The sequence below is a fragment of the Perna viridis genome, chromosome 8 (assembly GCF_037379345.1).
Source record: "Perna viridis isolate PV_CMFRI_1.1 ecotype Kerala chromosome 8, ASM3737934v1, whole genome shotgun sequence".
NCBI lineage: Eukaryota > Metazoa > Mollusca > Bivalvia > Mytilida > Mytilidae > Perna > Perna viridis.
Window position 1 is genome coordinate 28,942,675 of NC_142452.1, and position 26,033 is coordinate 28,968,707.

General features: G+C 31.7%; 1 protein-coding gene across 3 annotated transcripts in view; it reads left to right on the forward strand.

Annotated features, from left to right (window-relative positions):
- LOC148610113 (kinesin-like protein KIF21A) overlaps positions 1–26,033 on the forward strand; it is an 88,817-nt gene that overhangs the window by 15,892 nt on the left and 46,892 nt on the right. For all 3 annotated transcript variants that reach the window (XR_015914738.1, XR_015914737.1, XM_088542206.1), the window contains exons 4-21: positions 6,558–6,740; positions 8,424–8,480; positions 10,779–10,871; positions 11,078–11,206; positions 11,836–12,006; positions 12,679–12,794; positions 13,415–13,610; positions 14,592–14,784; positions 15,198–15,264; positions 17,170–17,403; positions 18,026–18,140; positions 19,074–19,152; positions 20,867–21,061; positions 21,563–21,762; positions 21,983–22,159; positions 24,139–24,241; positions 24,917–25,005; positions 25,509–25,649. Coding sequence is in view for 1 of the 3 variants with exons in the window: in XM_088542206.1 (XP_088398332.1) it covers positions 6,558–6,740; positions 8,424–8,480; positions 10,779–10,871; positions 11,078–11,206; positions 11,836–12,006; positions 12,679–12,794; positions 13,415–13,610; positions 14,592–14,784; positions 15,198–15,264; positions 17,170–17,403; positions 18,026–18,140; positions 19,074–19,152; positions 20,867–21,061; positions 21,563–21,762; positions 21,983–22,159; positions 24,139–24,241; positions 24,917–25,005; positions 25,509–25,649 (2,538 nt within the window). In the remaining 2 variants the exon portion in view is untranslated. The remainder of the gene's footprint in view (positions 1–6,557; positions 6,741–8,423; positions 8,481–10,778; positions 10,872–11,077; positions 11,207–11,835; positions 12,007–12,678; positions 12,795–13,414; positions 13,611–14,591; positions 14,785–15,197; positions 15,265–17,169; positions 17,404–18,025; positions 18,141–19,073; positions 19,153–20,866; positions 21,062–21,562; positions 21,763–21,982; positions 22,160–24,138; positions 24,242–24,916; positions 25,006–25,508; positions 25,650–26,033) is intronic.

The window sequence follows — 26,033 nt, forward strand, 5'->3', positions numbered from 1 at the left end:
CCCTACACTTACATTGTATGATTCTTATCTTTTTTTTTAAATATAATTGGAGAGACATTTTTTTTAGTGAAAATTGGAAACTGTGTGTTTGTTAGAAGTTAATTTGTTTGAGTGTTATCATATTTTCAAAGTTATAATGTACCTATCTCTCTGACTAAAAAATCAATTTTATTATGGGGGTTTAAGCTTCATAGATTTAAAAGAACTTAAAATCAAATCCACACAACAGAGTTTGACTATAGCCACCATGTCCACAATGACTCAGCAATATACTAATATACAATGTAGGTAGGTTTGGTCTAAAGGATATAACTGATTATTTGAGAAGGGTGTGTAGGACAACTACTATTATGATATCATTAAACGTTAAAGAAGTTCAAGGCAGTGACTGTCTGCATTGTTAGGTTTTTAACATTCTCAAGATGCATATTTATAGGCAGGAGTTTATGTATGCAACATTAAATCATTAAAAGAAAAGATAGAATTCTAATAGGTCTTCACAAGTATGCAATCTATTGAATTTATATGAGACTTTTTAAGTGTATAAAACAGGCTATGAAGAGCCAGCTTTCAGGTTGTGAACCAACACCCTGAGATTGCTCTGAAATCTTCCAAAAGTGTTTTCCAAATTGTTATCAATTTTGATCAAGTACACTTCTTGCCCTCTGTTGTAGTAAAAATATGGTCTGGAATTTGAATACATATTTTAGAACTGTACCCTAGTTCATAGAATGCCAAAAAGATTGATTATAAAAGCAGATGGCATTAAAAAGCAGTTTGCAAAAACCATTCTGTTTGGGACGCCAATATAAAAACAAAAATGAGACACAGTATTGATCTTTTAACAGCTTTGACATCAGGCAGTGTAATTTAGATATATTTATCCTAAATAAGGACAATATTGATTTAAGGTACAAAAATCCATACCCAAGATAAATCAATGTACTAATTACAGAATGGTGTACCAAACATTCATAATAATGGTACTGAACCCATTATTTTATTATCATCTAGCATTGGCACTTTGTTGTACGACATTCGTAATTGCCCTTTGATTTCCGTCAAGTTCAAAAGGATTTTATCAGGTTGTTTAGGGTCATATCAATATTTACATCATTGGATAAGATCTATAGGACCTTATTTGGCAAGAAGATTGTAAACTTAGTAGTAATGGTTTAACCTATATAGTATTTGGTAGTGGTTTATATGTATACTCTTGAGAATGTCATATTTTTATGATATTTATTGTAGGACCCACTTAAATTTGATGAGATGTTAACAGTTCTAATATTGTTTTTAAAGGCCTTAAGAAGGAAAAATTCTAGTGTCCAATTATTTATTGGTATACATATTTTAACTTTTAGTTTTGTTCAGGGGAAGCAGGATTTGAATAGTAGTCAATGGAATACTATCCAAGATAAACTACTAGACAGGAAAAATAAGATACAATAAGCAACATGCAATAACCAAAATAAAACATACAAAAAAAACTTAAGTAAATAAGCAACTCAGACTCAGTTAAAAACTGGAAGCATGGACCATGCAGGTGCACCGGTAGGGTAAGTGACCTGTGCTACTCTAGAAACACCCACTGAGTTGCTCTTAAGATGTTATGTCAGGGGAATACTAAATTCCTCTTAATAGCATAATATTTTACAAAAATTTAGAAAATTCCTCTTAATTGCATAAATATTTTACAAAATTTTACTAAAGTATGTACCTAAACATTGGGTATTTTCCCTTGATATAATAATTTCTGTTAGTAGCACAATTTTTTCTGACAAATAGGCTTTACCATTAACAAGAATTATTGTACCAACAATGCTAAGGTTCCCTGTTCAAAGGAGGATCCAGAAATATTGAAAGAAGGAGGTAGTGCTGGTTGGCTTGCATGCTCCAGGGATTTTTTATATAATCAATGAAAATTTCAAGCATAAGTGAGGGGAAGGCTTGGATAATAGTAGTTACTTAAGCTAATTTTTACATGTACCAACTATATACATGTATCCTCTGTGAAATACTTGACTAGTACTTTGGTCGTAACACAAAGTTGCGAACCATCACTTACATGTCAAGTTACCATTTAATAATGGTATACATGAACAGGAATAGGTATGATACAGAATGTAATAGCTGACTTGACTGAGGTGTGAACATCTGACATACTGGACTGAAATTTGGATGGACAAGATATGATTGAAAGTTAGTGAGTCTTCACTGACTGGTTAAATTTCTAAATAATTATAGTATACATCAAAAACATGAACAAATAAAAGTATCATTTAAGGTGACTGACTGAGGTATGAACATCTGACATGTAGGGCCCTTAATGTAGTACGGTAACGTGGGTGGAATACATAATAGAAGTTTTCTGATTGATCGGCCTGGATACCATAATCATCTGTAAATCAAAACATTTCTATACATTTTAAATATACTATGAAAATAAAGTTTAATGTGGCTTTAAATGTGTGATAGATAAGTGCTCAGATACTTATAAAGTTTAAATAACTTTCCATAGCAGATATTAGGTGGGGATGAAATATGTACCAGTATTATTGTTCTTAGCCTAATGTAGTAAGATCTGTATAAGTTGAACCCTGCATAAAACAAATACCAGTCTAAATCCATCAAATATGGTTAAGGCAGGTTTTATCATACCTAGTGATCATCCCTGTACTTGGGTGTTAGGGCATTCCCTAGTGTAGGTGTTCATTCATTGGGTCATTAGCTTTTTTTCCTTACCCAAGGAGGCTATTGTTGTAACCCTTTATCTGTCTCCATACAGAAATTTTTTTTTTTGTGCTGTCATGAGTGTAAGTGTTAATTCAGAGGATACTTTTTGCCCATTAGCTTCTTCCTTAGTAGAGGAAGCCATTATCCTAGTTCTCGACCTTTTACCAAGATCCATACAACAAGTTATAAAACTAGCCAAAATTATTGAGAAACATGAACAGTTTTGTCAAGGTTTTCCTTCCTGGTCTGTTGTCTGATGTCACTTTGTGTTGGTCATATTTTAGGTGATTCCTATGACCTTTGACACCATTAATTAAAAAATGATGTGATGAGAAATAGACCATACAAGATCAAATTAATCTTTGAAATATTTCTATTGCTAGGAGGCTAGTTATGACAATGTTAAGATATTTATAATACATCAGCTATGATGTCATCTGGACATTAAATGCATTTATATTGAGTTTCTGTAGCCTGAACAATGTTGATTTCAAATTTTTTATATTGCCAGTCCTGCTGCTGTGCAGGAGCCTGAGTAGATTTATAGTGATCCCAATGTCCATCTTTTTGTCTGTCCTTCTGTTTGTCCGTTCACAACTTTTTCCTTGCAATTTATTATCACAGCCACTATGTATTTTGACAGAAGCATTATATAGGTATCATTGTATATCATATTGTGTGGTTCAGACAGATGCAACATCAACTTCTGTTGGACAACTTAATTTATACATTGTTTTTGACCATATGGTAATACTTGGGTGGGGGCGAGAGGTTTTCTTTCGGAGCCTTGCTCACATTTTTTCTTGTCATTTGCATGCTTGTTGTGTTTGATGACTTTCAATGTATATACATCTTTTTTTTTTTGCCTCAAACAATTGATAGGATACATTATCATGTCAGACCTTTAAAAAAAATGAAATTATTTTAGGCTAATTTAACAGTACAAAAGTTTTTGTTATTTGAAGTGCATCGTAATTTATGCACACATTAGTTTTTCCTTTTTTCATTAGTTTTTTGTCTTAATGATTAAAGTAAAAACACATTTAAATTTTGTAGATGTAAATTCCAATGCCCTTGGGTTTGTGGTTTGTTTTAGTAGTATAATGGTAGTAAAATGTCATTCAGGACTTCATAAAACTTTGCATAATTGATCTAGTCTGTGAGAAGTTTGACTTGTTCCGCAGGCATTTGGATGTTGATGATGATTGTTCATGTGCAAGTTAGATACATGAAGATGGTTTAATTTGTTTGGTTCTCTTTCCATACATGTAGCTTATTTTCTATTTACTGTAACACCATTAACTTTATATATTGGTCTGTAGATTGTGATGATTCTAACAATCTGTTACTAAATTATGTTTTGATAAAGGATCAAGTTTTGATTTGGACTGGAATCAATAAGAAATTTAATTATAAGGATTGTTTTTAATAAAGGATCAAGTTTTGATTTGGACTGGAATCAGTAAGAAATTTAATTATAAGGATTGTTTTTAATTTTTTACTAAGTTATGCATGCATAATTGTCTTTTGGACAATACATGTATATGTTTCTTCAATGTATAGGTTGCCAATTTATGATGTGTTAACTGTCTGAAAGATGGTACATGTAGTATTGTATGACTCGGTCAATGAATTGAAAAATAATCCATGACGTGCAAGCCCTCAGTTATGAAGTGTTAACTGTCTGAAAAAGATGGTACATGTAATATGGTATGACTCCGTCAATAAATTGAAAAATAATCCATGACATGCAAGTCCTTTGTTAATATTTCTGTTCCTAAAACATTCTTACTCCTATCTTAGACAAAAACATTCTTACTCCTATCTTAGAAAAAAAACGATCCTTTTAATAAACAAGTTTAATTTTCGAACATCATGTGAATTGATTGAGATTTAACCACAATAGATTTCTCTTCCATTGACCTATTGCAAACAGTATCTGCAGGATCTGCTATTGATTTAGTTAAAGGGAGAAAAAACACATCAATTGTGATACAGGCTGATGTTATTAATCGTACCTTGATCAGATCACTAATTGGTTTACAGACAATTACATGCTGTTATGATGGGTCAGTGGTATATTATGTATAGATGTCTGTCTGTTATGTTAACTAATAGGGGCAGACATTAAACACAATTGGTTGCATTGTTATAGGTAGTTCCTCCTGTGATGGTCATATGGTGTTCAGCAGTTATTTAATGAGGCAAAATTTAGATGTTTCTTTTTTATAGACCGACTTTTGTACATTATTTCTTGTTTGAAAAAGATATAATTTTGAGCTAAAAGTATCAATAAATAGATAATTATGCAGACGAATGATGTTATTTATTTTGTATAAATGTTGAGCAATTATGTTAAGTAATGGAGATGACATTGAAGACAATTGGCTGCATTTTTACATGTGGTTCTTTGTATGCTACATGTACATGTAGCCGATTGGTGCTGACATTTGGGGACATTTTATAGATTTATACCAGTGACTCAGAAATCATTTATGAGATTTGTCAAGATGGAATAGCACATGCCTTTGTTACAGTAGAAGTATTAATTTTAGTTATTTTCACACTGAACATAAAAGCATGAAAATGGTTTTGGTGAAATTGACTTTTAACACCATAAAACGATTATCATTCTGCAAATATGTTCACTTACTGAATCCGCAAAAATCAGAGACCTCAATAATCAATGTTTACAGTTTGAAGATTATGATTTACATGTATAGTATAGTTAGTTCTTGAAGAAGGCAATTTTTTGCTAATATTTATCCCAACATATACAAACAATTGTAATGGGTCAGTGGTTAATTATATGTATATTGATGTCTAAGTATTGTCTTAGCTGGTTGCAGGTGACATTGATGACAGTTGGGGATTTTTTTTAATGGAAATGTTAAGAGATCTGTGTTAAGCCTTCAAATGTAGATATTCATAAAATAAAAATGAGTCTGTGGTAGATTTAAGTTGTATTTAACTATTTTACATATACATGCCATAAATTTAGATGTTTTCTGATTAAAAGAGATGAATTTTATTTAGCTTCATTAATACATATTGGTATACATTCAAAAGGTTATTGATAAATAACTATTACTCCCACATCAGAGTTTTACTTTATATAAACTATGAAGTTGACCATTTAGATGTTTGGGCATACTTGCTTTATTTTTTTTCTAAACCCTTGTCATGCCTAGTAATATTGGCTAATCATCAAATATTTAGCCTCATGCAAATATATTTTTTGTCCTGTTTTCTCTTTTATGGCTTCCATCTGTTCTTTCATGCTTGTCCAACTGAGTGCAACCTCAGAATTTTCTCAACAATGGAGGTTTTAAGTCTTGGGTCAGGGCTTATAAAGCATGATATTGTGGAAATGTAAAATTTCCTCCAATAATAATGTAAGACTTAAATTACAAAGTTCCTACTGTATGTGGTTTATGGACTGAATAGAACTCTGACATTTAGACTTTATACTTCAATGTATTTGTTATTGTATCTCAATGGTACAGGGTGATTGGGGTATGCTATGCTGTATATAGGACCTTCCCATCTATTATAGAATTTATATGGTTCTTTATTACATTGTCCTGCATTTAGATTAATAAGAGTTCTGATAGATTATGTAGTTATTAAGTGTTTGATTCCAAGTATTATTTAGTGTTATTAGATAAGCCTTGGTCATCATCCTCCTAGCAGGGCCAAATTAAGACATGTTTACCAAATTTCAAGTAATATCAAGTGTGTAAATTGTTTTCTTTACAGATTTGTCTTGAGAACCTTTATTGGTTATAATTTTGTAAAGTTAATCTCTTTTTCTTTTACAGACGGGTTCAGGAAAGACCTACACTATGGGTACAGGATTTGATGTCAAGGTATCAGAAGAAGAGGTTGGAATCATTCCACGATCTGTCCATCACCTCTTTAATGGTATCGCAGAACGACAGTTGGAAGCGAAAGAGAAGAACCAGCCTCCTCCAGACTTTAAAATTACCGCTCAATTTATTGAAGTTAGTTTTGTATTATTAAAACAAAACCACCCAGAAAAAACTTAATTGTGAAGTGATATTTTCTGTTAAACATCTTAAATGGCTCAAGGGTCAAGAGTGGACAAAGTATTTTGGCAACATTATACAAAATAATATTTCTTTAAAAAAAATATGGAAGCCCTAATGAAGTTTAAAGTTAAAGATAAAGGTTACAGGGTCAAACTTGTATTACTATACAACCTTGTGAATGCTAGAATCCGCATCCATTTTTAGTCAGAACCTTGTGCATTTTAAAGGTTAAATGTCATGGTCATTGGTAGACTGAGAGTAAAGGTAATTTTCATGCCTACCATATGTTAGTGGGATTTTAAAATTCAGTTATTTACAGCTCTTCTTTCCTTTTGAACTACTCTTTATATACATGTTCTGAATAAGCAAACAATATCAAATTTATAGTCTCTGGTAGAGATTGTTCTGAAGACAGAAGTTACCGGGGATGGACATCTAGTTTAGCTGTGAATAAATAAAAAAAACAATAGTTCATTGACATTCAGAAAAACAATTAGGAGAAAACAATTTATAATTCATTTTCCATGGATTGTTATTAAGAAAATGATATGTGTGTACACTTTTGGGATTGAGAAAAACAATATTAGTTTTTTTTCTGGCGCCTAGAAAATTCTATTTGCCTTTTTGACTGCAAATGAAAGCGCCTGGAATGAAACCGCCATTTAATGAAGATACTGAAGTAACAGATTTTATCTTCTTGTCAACTCATCTATTCTAATACTGATTGATTTAAAGAAAGATTTGATTTTGGTGAATAAATATTGTAGCAATGACCTTGGAATATTTTGAATGACATTGTAAGTCTTGAACAATAGAAGTCTTGTGCCATTGCTATACATAAATCTAAATACAGTGAGACCTGTCAAAACTGAATCCCTACAGGAATGAAAGTTGTCATCAGATAAGGTGGTAGACCTAGGATAAGGGACCTAACTCTTGAAATCAGTGATATGTTCGTATCCTATTCAATTTCACCATAGCCTTTCAGTCTTTCATTTGAAGCAGAATGAAATCAGTCCATTTTACTTTGATGCTTATACAAGATTGATGTAAAATACTGAATACAAACGTTCCAGTGATTTGTAAGAGTTCTTTCCCTTACCATAGGTCTACCTCCTTTAGCCAAGCCACATATTTGGTTTACACTGGTTTGGAATGCATTGATATGAAGTGACTTTACCCTATCATGGATTTATTATAGCCACTATTAAATGGAAAGGTTTAGCTAAAACCTGTTTTTTAAGTCATGAACATATTGACTTATATGATTGTTTTTGGTATTTTTCCTTTCGCTTCTCTGCGTACTATTTATATCTCCCTTCCTAGACTTCTGGAATTATGGTTTTGAGCTCGGTTATTTTATTTTTACCTTTTTACTAGATGTCTGGGTTATAAAGCTTTCATACGATATGCTTTTTGCAGCATGTTTATGCAGTCTTTTCAACAACTTCATAGCATTGATTGAAAATCAGATATACCCTTGAAGAGTAGAGTTTTTATCATGTATAGGTAGACAGTATTTTAAAAAAAGGAAATGACTCAACCAGATTACTCATATATTCCAGGTACATCAATAAAATTGATAATGTACTAGATGATTTAGCAATAAACACATTTTTTTTTATTTTTTTTCAGTTGTACAATGAAGAGATTTTAGACTTGCTAGACACAACAAGAGATCCAGAATCTAGGGTATGTGTAGGTGATGACTACAATGCAGCGGTTTCTTATTTAACGGTGTTACCTTTTTTTACTTCATGGAATTTGGTGGCCGTCACTTGTACAAATTAATCTTTTTAAGTTTGAAGACTGATAAGCATGGCATATTTTCTACTCTTGTTTGTATTTTCCACACTTTTATTTCAATTTATGAACTAATTATGTTCTTCAAAATTTGTATAAAATCTTAATGTGCAATCTCATTAAGGAATCTGCCAGGTTCTAAGAAGGCTTGAATATGTTGGATGTATTTGCAAGGAAATTTTGGTACTACAAAATGTATTTAACATTCCCTATAACAAAGAAAGACATTTGGCATATTGTTGGATTTTTTTGGTTTTTTTTATTGATTGTTTGCAATACAAATATTCCTTTTGTAGTAGTTACAAATATTGATAAAAACTTTTCTTTGACAGTATGATTTTTAGCCTACTTCAACATGTGATTAGGGTCATTTCCAAAATCATTATTTCTGTTTGACAGTCTAAGCACAAACTTTTGGCGCAATAAAATGATGTAATGATCTTGGGAAACAGAATGACATGCAAACAATGACAAATGGTAGTAAGGTTATTAGGTAGTATTATAGAAGTAAGATGTAGGAAACCAAACAGACTTTTAGGATTTGGCTCCTTATAGAGTCTCATGGAGTGATAAGGCAATATGGGATATTGCTAGCTTATAAATTTCTAGTTTCTAAATTGATTTTTCTCTCTTGTTCATTGGTAGTAAAGATTGGAATGATCAATCTCAGCAACCACATCAGTGGTTTTGTGGTAGAATGCTTGCCCTAAATGTGGGAGATCATGGGTTGGTTCCTTGGTTGAGTAGTCATTACATCTTTACTAAGCATATGGCATGTAGTTAAAACTGGCAGACTCAGGGTCAGAATAATGTGACTGAATATGTTGAAATGCCTACCTACTGGCTGTTCCGTCTGTGTGCTGGAAAATAAAATACGGCTCAGCTTGACAGACTAGTACAAATCTTGGTCTGTTCCATTTATCAAAAGTTTTCAACCTTAAATAAATGAAACCTGCCATAGGACATAAAACCATAATCAATTTATTAACTACAGGTTAAATAAAGACTGGTGATATAATCTGATGAAAAAAAAATAAATATGCATGCTGTGACAGTACTTTAATTTGTGGATCTCATTTTCCATGGTTTTTAGCTCACCTGGCCGTAGGCCACGTGAGCTATTGCCATCACTTGGCGTCCGTCATCATCTTTAACAATTTCTTCAAACATCTTCTCCTCTGAAACTACTGAACAGATTTGCATGAAACTGATAATGACTGTTTCTTAGAGTATCCTGCACAAAATGACATTTTTGATCGGTTAAAAAACATGGCCGCTGTTACTAAAAATAGAACATAGGGGTCATACAGCAGATTTTTGCATATATCTCCAAAACCATTAGTTTAGCCAAATTCTGACATGGGGTAAAAGTATTCAGCATGATGAGATCTGTCTGTGGTCAAATTTTTGTGAAAATCTGTTGACCCATGTTGGAGTTATTACCCTTTTTGGACGTTTTATGTTGTTTTTTATGTTATTACTTATTCTCAAAAACTACTGTACAGAATTCAATGAAAGTTGGTTTTTTAGTGTATCCTTAACAAAATGAGCGTTTGGATTTTTGATCGGTTAAAAAACATGGCCGCAGTTACTAAAAATAGAACATTGGGGTCGTACAGTAGTTTTTTGCATATATCTCCAAAACCGTTAGGTTTGGCCAATATCTTTCAATTGCTGAAATATTCTTATTATAAGGCCTACAAAAGTCTCCAGCGATCCAAGTTGTCAGACAACTCCATATAAGGGTTATTGCCCTTGAGAGGTGAAAAATGACTTTTTTTAACAGTTTTCAGCCTATATTTTTAAAACTATGATAGATAGAATGAAACTTTCAATTGCTGAAATGATTCTTACTATAAGGCCTACAAAAGTCTCCATGGATCAAAGTTGTCGGACGACTCCATGTAAAAGTTATTGCCCTTGAAAGGTTAAAAATTATCTTGTTTGTATTGCTTTAGTTTGAATATGATCGTTTGAAACATAAGGATGTTCTAAAAATTCATTCATGTATTACGAAAGGATTGTTGCATCAATATTGCAAATATTATCCCTTGTAGGGTGTCATATTCCACTTGCAATTCAATATCTGCCTGGGACAATATTCATCAATAAAAGTACAATAGCCCTATATTATTTTTGTGATATAAGTTCTTAATATATAAGTTCCATTATGCTATATTTTTACAGAGTAAGAAATCCCACATAAAGATCCATGAAGATGCTGCTGGTGGTATTTACATGGTTGGAGTCACAACACAAGCTGTCTCTTCTCTTAATGATGTAAGCATAAAACTAAAAAACAGATAAAATTTAACACTAATAATTTGTAATGTTTACTCTTACATATTTACCACAACAATTCACTATTCACCTCTGAATGCTCAGTAATATCTGTCTTTATGTACAGTACCTTTAACAAGCTTAGCAGATTTTTAATGTATTATTATTTGTTGTCATATGATGTGATGAAGACATTTGTATTTCAGACTATGCAACTCTTACATAATGGTGCTTTATCTCGAGCCACGGCCAGTACCAATATGAATGTACAGTCGTCACGTTCACATGCTATATTCTCATTACATATAAAACAACACAGAGTTGTTCAAGGGGAGGTAAGATCATTGTTAGTGTACTAAAACTAAATCAGTATTTCCGAAGTAGTTTTTCTTTTAAGTCTGAAACTGATCTTTGTCACGTTCAAGAAGAACTTTTTTTGTTAGTAAATTTAGAAGATATAATTGCTAAGTCCTGCAGTGTAACTACAATGTCTAACTCGTGTATCAAAGTAATGGTACTAATATGCAAATATATAAGTCAGGCCAATTATAGTTTATTTCTTGGTTTTTGGTAAATTTAAATGAAAAACAATGATGGATGGGTGGAGGCATTTTTTTTCTATTTTATTCCCCTAAAAGTGATTTGTGGGCTTTTAACATTGTTCATGGTCAGAAAAAATATTAGGAAGTCCTTTTTTGTCTTTATATTATTCAAATGGCAGTAAAAATTGGTAATTGGGTACCCTCAATAGAGGTATATATGCTCTCACAACCAAGAAATTACTTTTTAAGTTGGACAGAATTGCTCTGAACTGGAAAAAAAATACTGTGTATGAGCCCTGGAGGAATGATGAAAATACTTTGATGATGTAAGTTCATGTAATAAATTTTTGACATTGTCCTCTAAATGAAGAGTAGGAATTTTCTCTAAAACATTGACTATGATGTACTTTTGTTTTTTATAGCCTGACAATGATGAAGAGAAGGAATCTGATTCAACTCAGGGAGATGTCAATGAGTTCGAGACACTGACAGCCAAGTTTCACTTTGTGGATTTGGCTGGGTCAGAGAGGCTGAAGCGAACTGGTGCTACTGGTGACAGGGCCAAAGAGGGAATATCAATCAACTGTGGTCTTGTAAGACTTTGTGCAGAAATATTTTAAAGTGAAATACACAGCCAAATGTGCCACACATAAGAATCATGTTTTTCACAAACATATGATTATTATATGTTTCCAAGCCAAATGAACATGATTATCATGATTATCATATGAAATTTCTGTATGTGACACATTTGGCTGTGTTTGTCAAATCCAAACTGAATGAACCAATAATCTGTGCATGTTGAACCCCTGTTTAACCCTAACAGAATGTTCAGTATAACATGATTCAGTGGAAGATCAGTTTCATTGTTTATCATTTTGGATCTTCAGGGGATATTGGCTTATGTCCCATGTGTTTACTAGACACTGTAGCTTTTGAAATTTTTAAGGAATATTCCTTACTGAATTTCTATTAGGGTGCCTTAAATTTTTTTTTGGTTTAAATTTGACCATAGTATCCTAAACATTTTCATTCAAATCGTCTTTCATATTTTCATACACATGTCAAACTTCAATTGAAATCAGTTAATATCATTCTTTTCTAATGATGTGAGTGTAGCATTGTTTATTGTAAAACACAATTTTTAAATTTCACACTACATGTATGAAACGAAAACTTAAGTGAAAGTATAATACTGCAAAAAAATACATCAGCATCTTTGAAATTATATGTCACTAAATTATGTTGCATCTTTCTATTTTTAGCTTGCCTTAGGAAATGTGATATCGGCTCTTGGAGATATGTCCAAGAAAGCTACCCATGTCCCTTATAGGGATTCTAAGTTAACAAGATTATTACAAGATTCTCTAGGAGGCAATAGGTAGGATAATCAGTATACATATAAATGGAATATTGACTACTTATAAAGTTTATACAGATTCAAAATTTCATGTTACTTCAGCATCTTTGTATGGACGGTACATGTAACTTGAATTTTTTACAGAAAAAAGTTCTCTCTGGTGTCTAGGTAATATTTCATTATTTTGTAAGAAAAATGTCTACTTTCACAACTTTCATAATTAAAGCTTTCAAATGACTTCATGATGATGTTGAAATCTGTCAATGTACACAGCCAAAAGTACCATACTAGAGAATCCTATGTTTCAGTTTACATATGATTATCATATGTTTCCAAGCCAAAAATTTATATAGGAGAATCATATGGTAATCATATGACTATCATAAGTAAATTTTCATATGATTATCATATCTAGTAGACATGGTTGCCAATGTTTGAAGTTTAGAGGTTACATAGCCAAATTACATATTGAATATATTCAACAAACTTATTGAAATACAGAATTTTTCCACGTATTGTAACCACACATAATTATAGTTCAATCCTTTTATAAGGATTTCAGCCCTGATGAGTTACAATATATTGAGTTAATGATGTTAAACATATTCCATGGTAAGGATTTGAATTTTCATTTTTTTTAGTCGAACACTAATGATAGCCTGCATATCACCATCTGACAGAGACTTTATCGAGACATTAAACACCTTAAAGTATGCCAACCGTGCCAGGAATATTAAGAACAAGGTGATAGCCAATCAGGATAAAGCTAGTAAACAGCTGGCTATTTTGAGGTCGGAGATTGCGGAACTACAGAAAGAACTTATGGAATTCAAAATGGTATGTTTATTATCATTTTGGAATATTCACTGTACAGTACTCTCAAAATGCTGTTATAGTTCATGTGAAATAGTCATTTTAATGACATTTATCTACTGAAATTTAGTTCTCTATTACAATGTTATCTTGCGTAAATGGAGATATTGCTTTTAAAGGAAACGGTAGCTATGTCTGTGTGATTGTATCTGAAGACTTTAAGTGAAACTTTATTCCTTGCATCTCGTATAAATATATTTTTATACTATCATTGATTTTTTTTGTGATAAAAATATTCAAGGAAGTGGTAGCTTAAGTTTGCGAAGTTTTTTTGCCACCTCAGACTTTTATACTTTGTTTACAGTAATAAGAAATTGCTAGATATCTGTATACTATAAACTCATTTAAATCAGAGCCTTTTATGGATGGAAGGATTTGTTCATTTTAGGCAGGTGACCATTTTACAATGGTATGAATGTATTGTAACTGATATAACATTACTTAAAATAGTTGGGTTAAGACAAGGTCAAGGTTATTCTGGATTAGGTTAAGACAAGGTCAAGGTTATTCTGGATTTGGGTTAAGACAAGTTCAAGTTTATTCTGGTTTGGGTTAAGACTAGGTCAAGGTTATTCTGGATTTTGGTTAAGACAAGGTCAAGGTTATTCAGGATTTGGGGTGAGACAAGTTCAAGGTTATTCTCAATTTGGTTTTGATAAATTTTACTTTATTTTTCCGACACAGTCAGTATAGTTTCGCTTTTTACCCTTTGACTTTAAGGATGCTCTTCTATGGAAACTCAAGTCACCTGATCTCAGTTCTTTTTCCCGATTGGCCAAATACTGATAACTTAGTGACGTTAAAAAAACTGTATCGAAAATTTGAAATTGTGCGCCATGTGTTATTTTCTTGAAAGAAATGTAGAAACTTAGAAGTAAAATTTTGCTGTGTCCTCTATCTTTTTTTAAAGATAGTACTTGTTTATTGATATTTTTATTTTTACAGGGGAAAAGAACAGTAGATTCTGATGGTGTAGAGACAGTAAATGACATGATTCTGGAAAACACCATGTTACAGACAGAGAACGATAAACTAAGACAGAGACTGAAGGCTCTGAATGAAGTGATTGACTCCTTGAAGACTCAAAATACTCAGTTAATTGCTGAAAAGGCTGCATTAGGAATATCTAATATTTCTGGTTAGTTACTAATTAGGGATGTGATTTTTGGCAAATATATTGTGATTTTCATTCATGTAAATCTCAGACAAAAATCTTCAAAAATTCCTCAATTCAAATACAATTGTTAATCCTGTTATCACAAAAAGACAGATGTCTAAGACATACTTTAAATGTTATTGTTCTTTGAAACAACAGCATGCAGAAATTTATGTCACTCCACTAAAAAAATTTCTGAGTATAAATTATCATTCATGCTGCATATTTGAAATCACAAATTACCAAGTTAACAATGACGGGATGCCTGTTTGAAACAACACTAGAAATACTTATTCACAGAAAAAAGTATTCATTTATCCACTTAATCCTGAAAACTGTCAATCATATTATTGTTTCGTGTTTTTTTTTTAATTATAAACACATTTTCAAAACAGAAGATGCCAAGACAGGGGAGATAACCAAGATGATAGAAAGTTATATTCAAGAGATTGAAGATCTAAGGTATAATATTATCAATGTGAAAATTTGAGTGATTTGCTGGGTCACATTTTGGTTGTAAATTTCTAGGTCAGATATCCTTACATCTAAAACAAATTAAATAAGAAAAGTTTCATGTGGCTGCCTTTTTTCGTGGGTTATTTATTGGCAAAAATTGAGTAAAATAGCCCTAAAAAGCAAAATTTCTACATTTACTGTATTAGCCATGTTTTGCAGGGTTGACATATTGTTTTTGAAGTACCATTCAAAACTGATTCAAATAAGATACTACTAAAGTTTTAACAATAACCAAAAAATGGTATTGAAGGAGGGAAAATAAATTCTGTGAAAGTACTTTAATTCGTGGATTAGGGTAGTAACACAAGTTTTGTGGATTCTTGAATTTGTGGTTTTGAGATTTTTAGTTAACACATCTATAGAAATTTCCTTTTCATTGGGAACCAAATTTTGTGGTTTGGGCTACCCACGAAAACCACGAAAATTGGTACCTCACGAATAGTAGTACTTTCACAGTAGGTAGTACATAAGAAGCTGTCTCCTGTTCTCTTTTGATTATGCAACCCATCAATTGCCAAAACAGTTTGTTGGTGACCTTAAGTTGCTTATTAAAACACAACTGCTTTCATAGATGAAAGTGTTAGAAGTCAATAAGACACAAGCACCATATCTGAACTATAGAATTTTGAGTCGATTTTTACAGAACTTTTAATTGTACATGTATAAAAGTTTTACCTTAACATTATTAGCTCACCTGGCCAAAGGCCAAGTGAGCTTATGCCATCACTTGGCGTCTGTCGTCGTCATTGTTGTCGTCATTGTCGTCGTCGTGGACAAATTTTAAAACATCGTCTTCTCTGAAACTACTGGACTGACAGGTTTTCAACTTGGCATGATTGTCCTTAGGGTGTTTTGCACAAAATGATCATTGGGATTTTTGATCCATGAAAAAAACATGGTTGCTGTTACTAAAATAGAACATAGGGGTCAGATGGCAGTTTTTTGCAAATAACTCAAAAACCGTTGCCTTTACCAAATTTCTGGCATTGGGTAAATTTGTTAATCATTATGAGAAGGACCTATGCCAAAATTTTCAAAACCATTCATAGACTAATGTGGGAGTTACGGCCCAGTTTTTTTGTTGTTTTTTTTTTTTTTTCACATGTACAACTTTTAAAATCTTCTCTAAAACCATTAAAGATCATTGAATGAAAATAAGGATAACAGTTCTTTAGTGTATTGTTCTCAAAATGACTGTTGTGATTTTTAATCTTTGAATAGATATGGCTGCCTATACTAAAAATGGAACTTAGGGGTCATAAGAAAAAAAATTTCAAAAATTGTTGCCTTTAGCAAAATTCTGGTTCAGGTCATGAAAATGCTATGAAAAGCATTTCCTGCATTTGACAGTTTAGTTGATTTTAACTTAGCCTGTCTCATTCGTGAAGTTTTTCAAATAAGCAAATGGTTAACCAGTTGAGCGATTCAGGCTCTCTTGAGCCTTTAGTTTTGTTCATGTTTTCAATTTACACAAGTTCAAATGCATTGAAACTGGACATAAAAGGATTTAAGAAGATGTCTGGTTTAGTCATGTTTTAGTTTAAACAGGCTTTGCTATTACAAGACAAGAGAAATTCAGAAGCATAAACTTAATCAAGACCAGATCTGTCCTAGCATTAACAATGGTTTTATGGTAAAAATTGCGTAACAATTTTGATATGTGGTTTAACTTTGTTGTGAGAGATTTCAATGGTTATTGATGGATTGCATAATAAACAATATCTTTAGAGGTACAGTACACAAAAAAGAACCGTGATATTGTTATTCATGTCATTTACAGAAAAAAAATTATTTACGTAACAGTTTCTTGATAATTTTAAATAGAAAGATTATTTTTCATTACTTTCCTAGATCCAAACTTGCTGAATCAGAGGCAATGGCTCTCCAGTTAAAAAAGAGGACTACCCCATTAAGAATGTCTTCAATGAGTCCAATGTCACCTATAATGTCATCGATGGCTAGCAGCCTTGACATTTGTACCTCTCCCATTTCATCAATGGGTAGTTCTGTTCTGTTGGAAGCTAAAAAGGATCTCAAGAAACTGAACAAAAAAGCTAAAAGGACAAAAATGTCAAGAAGCCAAAGGTTTGACATATTTATATAGAGTTTAAGAGTTCTCATTGCTCGTAAACATGGGCAAGTGCAAAGTTTCCTTGAGTGAATTAAAACCTGTTATTGCCATTTTTGTCAACAATTATTTTGTAATAATAATTTTTTTTTCATCTAAAATGTTAAATCTTGATACTTTGCATTAAAATCTTGAGTTCAAAATTCTAATATAATGTATCTACTTTTTAGTGCTAACTGAATAGTTTGGAAACAATCATGAATTCCATGTAAGGTAGTTTGTTCGGTCTTATATATTGATTAAAAACAAAAATACAGATTTAACACAACTTTTAGATAATTTATTTTTTCCCCATTCTCAGCAATTGATTAGATATACTTTTATTATCAGGAGTTATTGAATATTAGCAAGCACTTTGCTGCTAATTCAAGTTTGTCTACAATTTTCACATTTGTCAGATAAATAGAGTTATCTTCAGCCATATCTTGATATTTGTGTAGCTTGTTGGAATTATTTTAAAAATCTCTACTCTAGTAATTGGTAATTTGATTTTTGATTTTTTTCATTCGTCACATGATTTCGAGAATGAATTTAGTTCTTTGATCTCTTCAACTTAAATAATTTATGATGACTTTACAGCGAGAAAGAAAATGTAAGTGATGATGAGAAAGAACAGAATGAGGCGGAGGAGCTGAAGGAGGAGGTCAATGAGGAAAATGATGATGTTTTAGAACAGGAAGAGGACAATGAAGAGGTTTGTGATTTTAAAAAAAATTACTTGTGTCTTTAATCATGCATTAATCTGCAAAAGGTTGTAATAATGCCCCTGTTCCGAAGAAGAGTGGGTGGTTTGTAATAATACCCTGTTCCGAAGAAGAGTGGAAGTTTGTAATAATGCCCCTGTTCCGAAGTAGAGTGGGTGGTTTGTTTTACCTTTGTTCGTGTTTCCATGTTTCTGTGTGTCTGTAAAAAAAAAGTCCAGTTTTCTCAGCAGTTACTCATCACAGCGACTTGAAATTTTATAACATTCTTCCTGTAGGTATGCCATATGGTGGGATTCATGTTTGGAAAAATTTATATTGTTCACCAAGTACATTGTTTATTTTTTTACATTATATAATTTTGAAAGTTGAAATTTTTGTCAGACTTATTTCATTAACTACTGATCACAGTGGCTTGAAATTTTAACACATTCTTGTTTATTTTATTTTTTATTTTGATTAACAGTGGGGGTATCACTAGTGAGCCATTGCTCACAGATTTCTTGTTATATCTCCCATTACACCGGAAACATTTGTTTTTGTTTTTGTATTTGTCTGTGACAGAGTTCATTCTTCCTATTTTTCTTTTTGTTTGTGAGGTTTGGAAAGAATACTTGCACAACTATTCAATACAATGCCCTGATTTGTGATACCTGTTATTAATTTAATAATGAATTTGAATTTCACACTCTCAATAAAGGAAGTACGTGATTTGTATGATTTGTGTTTTTAACGTAACAAACACAGTTCATCTAAGTAGTTCCTTTGTGCTTAGAAGATTCACATGATGATTGTTAATTTGCATATTCTGAATTGAAATATACATGCAAAACATTTTTTTTAATGTAGATAATATCAAATAATTTCCATTATTGTCCAGGAATTATTGTATGAATGAATCAAAATTAATGGCATCATTTATTCAGTTGGATGAGGAAGATGATGATGAAGAAGAATTAGAAGATTTAGATGAGAGTTCTGGTGACTCAGACTCTGAAGACAAAGGTAGGTGTTGAAAAAAAAAGAAGAAAGACTAATGAGCTGATAACTGCAATTCAAGCATTTAATTATGTTTATAAAACTATGATACATGTATATATGTATGTCTTGTGTAATGAGGGAAGATATTTTTCTTCAAAAAATTGATAAATTAAATATTTTACTTGACGATGACTTTGAAATTATAATAAGTCCATTATAGGTTGCATAATGCAAATTTTATCATTCTTGTAAAGTAACAGGTATAATTTTCTCTCATAACGTAAGAGATCAAATTTATCATTCCTGTTAAGTGGCAGGTACATTGTATCATTCTTGAAAATAACAGGTAAATTGTATTTTCCCCATAGAAATACAGGTAATTTTTATCCTGAAAAGGAAACTGGTATATTTTATTATTCCTGAAAATGAAACAGATAATTTTTATTTTAATCCCATTAAGTAGCTGGTGATTCTTTTATTCCTGTAAAGTAACAAGTAAATTTTATGGTTCCTATCAAGTAACAGGTTATATTCTACCATTCCTGTAAAGTAACAGGTAAATTTTATGGTTCCTATCAAGTAACAGGTTATCTTCTACCATTCCTGTAAAGTAACAGGTAAATTTTATTGTTCCTATCAAGTAACAGGTCATCTTCTACCAGTCCTGTAAAGTAACAGGTAAATTTTATAGTTCCTATCAAGTAACAGGACATATTCTACCATTCCTGTAAAGTAACAGGTAAATTTTATAGTTCCTATCAAGTAACAGGTTATATTCTACCATTCCTGTAAAGTAACAGGTAAATTTTATAGTTCCTATCAAGTAACATGTTATTCTGCCATTCCTGTAAAGTAACAGGTAAATTGTATAGTTCCTATAAAGTAACAGATCATTCTACCATTCCTGTAAATTAACAGGTAAATTTTATCATTCCTATAAAGTAAAAATTCATAACTGATGTCTTATCTTTATTTGTATAGTTGAAATGTTTCTGGATTATTGGTTGTATTGGGCAGGTACATCAATGTTGTACCTGTATATTATAATTAAAAAACATTTAATGCATGGATTTTTTATATTTAGACTCTTTATTTAAAGTTTTTATGAGTCATTGATTTTATAGGACTTTCAAAGTCTTCTATCTATGCACATTTTGTCTTTATTGTAGTAATTTTATATCTACTTATACTTTTTTTTATATACGATATATGTATTTTTTACTGTGTCATTTCATTTTTCGTTTACTAGATTGTTTTTTCTTCAAGAAACTGTTTTTCAAACATTGATGTTTTTTCTTTTTTTCTTCATCTGTGTAATTCATATATGTGATATTTTGAAGAGAGTAGACTTTCAAGTTTTCCCTTTGATGTAGTTGTAAAAAAAATGCTATTGTAATTTTTAAGTTAATCTTATTGGCAAAATAGTTTATTTAATAGTTAAGTTGAACCACAGAATGAAACTTTTTTAATGTAGTAACTGGGAAAAAATACAAAATTTAATCTTTTTATTTTTCAAGTAAATATCACTTATTATGAAAAAAAATAGGCATTCTGGTAGATTATCTGCTTCGTGGAGTTTAAGTCTTAGAAATTTCAGAATAAAAAAAAATTATGTTTAAATGTTAGTATGGAAAGTAACGGTAAGAACAGGGAAGATGTTGAATATAATCTATAAAAATTTATTTATTTATTATTTACCATTTCATATTCAATTTTTTTTAAACACATACTATAACAGATTCAGACAACATCCATGAAGACCTTGCTGAGTTGACATGTGAGATCTCTATCAAACAGAAGCTTGTTGAGGAATTGGAGCAAACACACAAGAGACTTCACTCTGTTAAAGTACAGTACGAAGACAAAGTTATCCAACTACAGGAAAAAATAAAATCTATAGAAGCAGAAAGGGATACTATTCTTTCTAATATAAGTAAGTTGTAGGAAGAGGTAGTGAATAACTTCAAGTTAAGTTCTCTACTTGATTTAAGGAAATAAAGTAAAAATTGGTTGGCTCGGAGTCAGAATAATGTAATTGAAAGGGACGAAATGCCTACCTGTTGCTTCTGTGAGCTAGCACATTAAAAATCTAGCTCAGCATGCCAGATTTGTTTTATACAGGGTCTGTTCGATTGGTCAGTTGTTCTTGTCTGAAATGCATGAGTTATCTGCCATAGGATATTAAATCATAACCAATCAATCTATTTTCTACTTGAGAACAAATTAAAATCCCCCTCTACCCATTCTCCCTCTCAGTTTTAAAGATTAAGAACCACTGATTACTATAAATTGCAAGCTTTTCAAAAGAAAATGAAAATTATACATTTTTCTTATGATCTAAGTTTCCTTTATTCATTCCTTTACTTTGGGAGAAAATTTGCTGTAAGCTTTTGATTTGTATCTTCTTATATGAAAGCAATTCTTACACCTACAGGTTCAATTGAGAACCAGTCCAGTGACAAAGTCAAGAAAGTTAAGTTAGAATATGATAAGAAGCTAACAGGGCTACAGAATGATCTGAAGAAACTACAAGCAGCCAAAAAAGAACACGCCAAAATGTTGAAAAACCAATCTCATTATGAAAAACAATTGAAAACATTGCAACATGAACTTGCTGAGATGAAGAAAACTAAGGTAGATCAATATAAAATTTGTACATATATCAAACCCAGTCTCGACCACTTCAAAAGCATCTCTGGTTTGAGCCAAATGCCTTTTTGATTGAAGTGAGATTTGCCCAATTTCCTATGGACTAAGATAAGAAAGTGCCTTTTTTGTTACTCTTCAGCATCTTTAAATTCTTTTTATAAAAGTAGAACAGTAGGGAAACAAAATGTTAAATATCTCATGACAGGTAAAGTTAATGAAGCAAGTCAAAGAAGAGGCTGACAGGAACAAACAGTCTGAGGCGAGAAGGAACAAGGAGGTTGCTCAGTTAAAGAGGGAACAGATACAAAAGGAGAACAGAATTAGAAACCTAGAGAAGGAAAAAAGACAGAAAGAAACAGTTCTGAAGAGGAAAGTTGAAGAGGTATTAAATTGAAACATTGTATTAATTTTCATGATTTCTTTTCACATCGAGCAAAGGGGTTTTGATACCAAATTCATTATTACTTCTAACTATAATTTCTAAACAAAAATTTTGTAAATTGAACTTTCTTTATAAAAAATTGAGGAAGTTCACATAGGTCATCAATTCACATCAAATTGATTTTCTTGTCAGTTGCCATTTTCCTTGGAAGCTTTTTTTTAAATTCTGTAATGTAATGTAGGTATAAAGTCATTAATTTATACTCATAGTGGTCGTTGCTAACTTTGATGTGAATAAAGGATATCTTGTAACTTGCTTGGTGACTTATGGTTTTCAGGCAATAACTCAGAAATGAACTACAGTTAAACCTGTCTATAGTGACTTTCTGAGGGAGAGCAAAATCAAGGTCTTATAAGACAGGTGGTCTTTGTATACAGGTTAATTTTACATAGAATGCATTACAAAAGGAGATATAATTATAGTCCTTTAAAAGATAGGTAATTGTTGAACACAGGTGTTTGCTAAGACAGGTTTGAGTGTATGAAATTTGCTTTCTACATTAATGTATGATCATGTTATTAAAAAAATTTGTACGGATAGATAGGTTAATTTTAGAACACATATGTACTACAATATTATTATATAGGGATTACAGATAGAGGTAAAATGTGTGAATCAGTCTCTGAGCACTCAAACAAAACTTCTTGTAGAGGGTCATGTAATTTATTGAATTAAGTTTGCAGTGAAAAAAAATGTAATCCCAGGGTTTGTGCACTTCCATATTATTACCTTTTAAATGATAAGACTTTGTAACTGCTTCCTGAGCACTACATAGTATACGATATTCACACCCAACTTTGCCCCAAACGAGTAAAAATGTAATTATGTATGCAGACTAAAGTGCCATATATCATAATTATGTGTTGCTCAATTCATATGATAACCATTCAACTATTTAAATTCTCATATGTAAATACTCACATATTACTGTCATTTTTCGTGAAAAATCTGATTATCAAATACTAATCATGAGTAAACTAAAACATGTGAATCATATCACACTAGATTCATATGATTATAATAAAAATATATTTGCTGTTCCTTATCTACTAATGAAAAAGGTTGTTACAAAAAAATATCATAAAGGCTTCTAAGAATAAGATTTTCTTTTATTTCCTCCCCTGGATTTAAATATATTAGTCTTTAGTAGTGATTTTAGTGATTTTGAAAGATTTAAAGTGGCAGTTCATACAATGAATTTTTTTCATTTCTACCTTACCTCCCCATGTTCTAAGCCCTGAGTCGGCAAACATCAAACCAACATACATGTGCATTAATATGTTTCACCTTGAACAAATGGGCAAGCTTAAATATAGAGCAGGGCAAAGGTCACAACTAAAGCTTTAGCAATGAAAGGGCATGGAAGTCACGTTGTTGAATATTTTCCCCAGAATTTCTACTGTTGAAAGCTTTGAAATCTGAAGACCAATTTGTATTTAGTGTGCTAATCCTGGGTACATCAAAGTGATGCATAGTTAGCAGAATTTTCTATTATGTTGTGTTGCCAAACTTGTTTTAGTATAGAATTACACGTCATTATGCATAGTATTGTTATTATTCTATTTACAAATAAAAGGTTTAATTGATAAAGTTGTAGTCTTTTCAATAAATAACTATTTCCTATGCACTTTTGAATGGGAGTTTGAGACCCACTCTTATGAAATCACAGGGTCATGTGACAAGACTTACAGGTCCCATTACCCTGGAACGGAGTTAAAGAATTTTTCTAGGTTTTATAAGAGCATCCATTCAGTGTGTATCATTGTCTACATTGACAGCTTGAAGGTTTCATCATGTAGCCTTGGAGAGTTTGTTAAAGGTGTTGTAATTTTCTCTTGAGCTACCCCCTCGTTCTCTGTTATGCTGTTGTATTTTCTCTGAAACCATTCATTACTGTGCGTCATCTTACATTTTTCTAGGTTGAGTCATTACGAAGGAGAAATAAACCTATGTCCAATAAAGCTGCAGGTAGAGTGGGAAGGTATGATAGACCAGCTACTATACCTATCAGTAATATTGGAGGTAAGAATACTTCATAGGTTCTTTCCAGTAAACTTTGTAACACTACTATACCTATCAGTAATATTGGAGGTAAGAATACTTCATAGGTTCTTTCCAGTAAACTTTGTAACACTACTATACCTATCAGTAATATTGGAGGTAAGAATACTTCACAGGTTCTTTCCAGTAAACTTTGTAACACTACTATACCTATCAGTAATATTGGAGGTAAGAATACTTCACAGGTTCTTTCCAGTAAACTTTGTAAAATTATTTCTCTATGCAGATTTTGTTTTCTTTATCTATTCCTGAAAATAAGTTTTAATAGGGTACTAAACTGGTCAATTTTCAGAATATTTTCGTCTTCCCTACAATCCCTTGTAACACCCTTGGGATGGTTCTGTTAATAACATCCTGAATTATTTTGATCAATTTGTTTGCACATACATGTACTAAGTGCCTTAGCAAATCTTGAACTAAATTAGTTTTCTAAGTCACAAGGTCTCAATGGAACTTAAAAATTTTGCAAAACAAGTGGATGCTACATATTGTGATGTCAGTCTTCAATTTAATTCTGCAATTAAATTTGGGAAAGCATGACATTAACAGTATGTTATAACTATGCATTACATTTGGTATTGTTAATGAAATAGAACTTGACATAACAGCTATATAATTTTTTTTATTATATTTTAGTACCAGTTACATCATCACCAAGAAGGCGGAGGCGTGGTGTCTTTTCTGCCAAGGCTGCCAAACAGAAATGGGATGCTATTGATAAAAATGTATGTCGGCTTCTCTCAGTCAAGATAAACACTATTTCTCTTTAGTCTTGGTCAGCTATGGTCTCTTATACATCCAATACCTTTTGCCCCTGACAAAAGCCGTAAGGCAAAAAATATGGGCCCCACATTCTGTGTTTTCTTACATTTTATTTGTATTTTATTTGTATGTACATGTAGTTCCCTTTGACCTTTTACATGTAGCTATTGTTCACTTATTTATTATTTACAGTGTAGTTTTAAAGATCATTTACTATACTTAGTTTTCTTGTTTTGCTGAAGGATTCCAGTTGTTCTTAATTCAATGAATAAAAAATTAATTGAATGTCAACTTAATGCATGTAGGTAGATGAATTTTAATTTTGAAAATTGATAGGGTGGCATGTTAAACCTAACTATTTCCTGTTATAAGCTTGATTATCTTCTGCTTTAAGATTGAATTACATTTAAATCATGTCTGAGTTGTAGTCGGTCGTAATGTTAATTGTCAGATATTCATCCTGTAGATTTCATCTGTGATAACTAAGAAGCAGACTATTTCTAACATGGAGAAAGACATGGAGATTTGGCTGAAACAGAGAGAGAAAACATGTAAAAAACGAGAGAGGTACATCAAAAAGAAGGAGGAGGCTATTGCTGCTGGCAAGGTAATTAGGAGAAAATGGGGAAACGGTTTTGTTCAACCAAAATTTTTTTATAATGTTGAATGCAGAAGGATGCTTTGGGTCCATTGATGGAGTGGGGGGGATCATGCTGTTTGCAAATCTGAAAATAAGAACATTTGCACCAGTATTTTTTATTCACCTGTCTTTTGACAGACAAATAAGGATATGCTGCTGGTCATCAGTTCAATATTTAAAAAAAAAAATCTTGAAAGTTTATATTAATTTTTTGGTATAATATTTTGCATCATGGAAAGAAGCCTATCTGTATTTTGATACTTATTTACGAAACTTCAGAACACCAAAAAGGGAGGGGGCTAGCTTATCATATGCTTTAGCAATTATTGACTATCAAGGACATGTTACCTT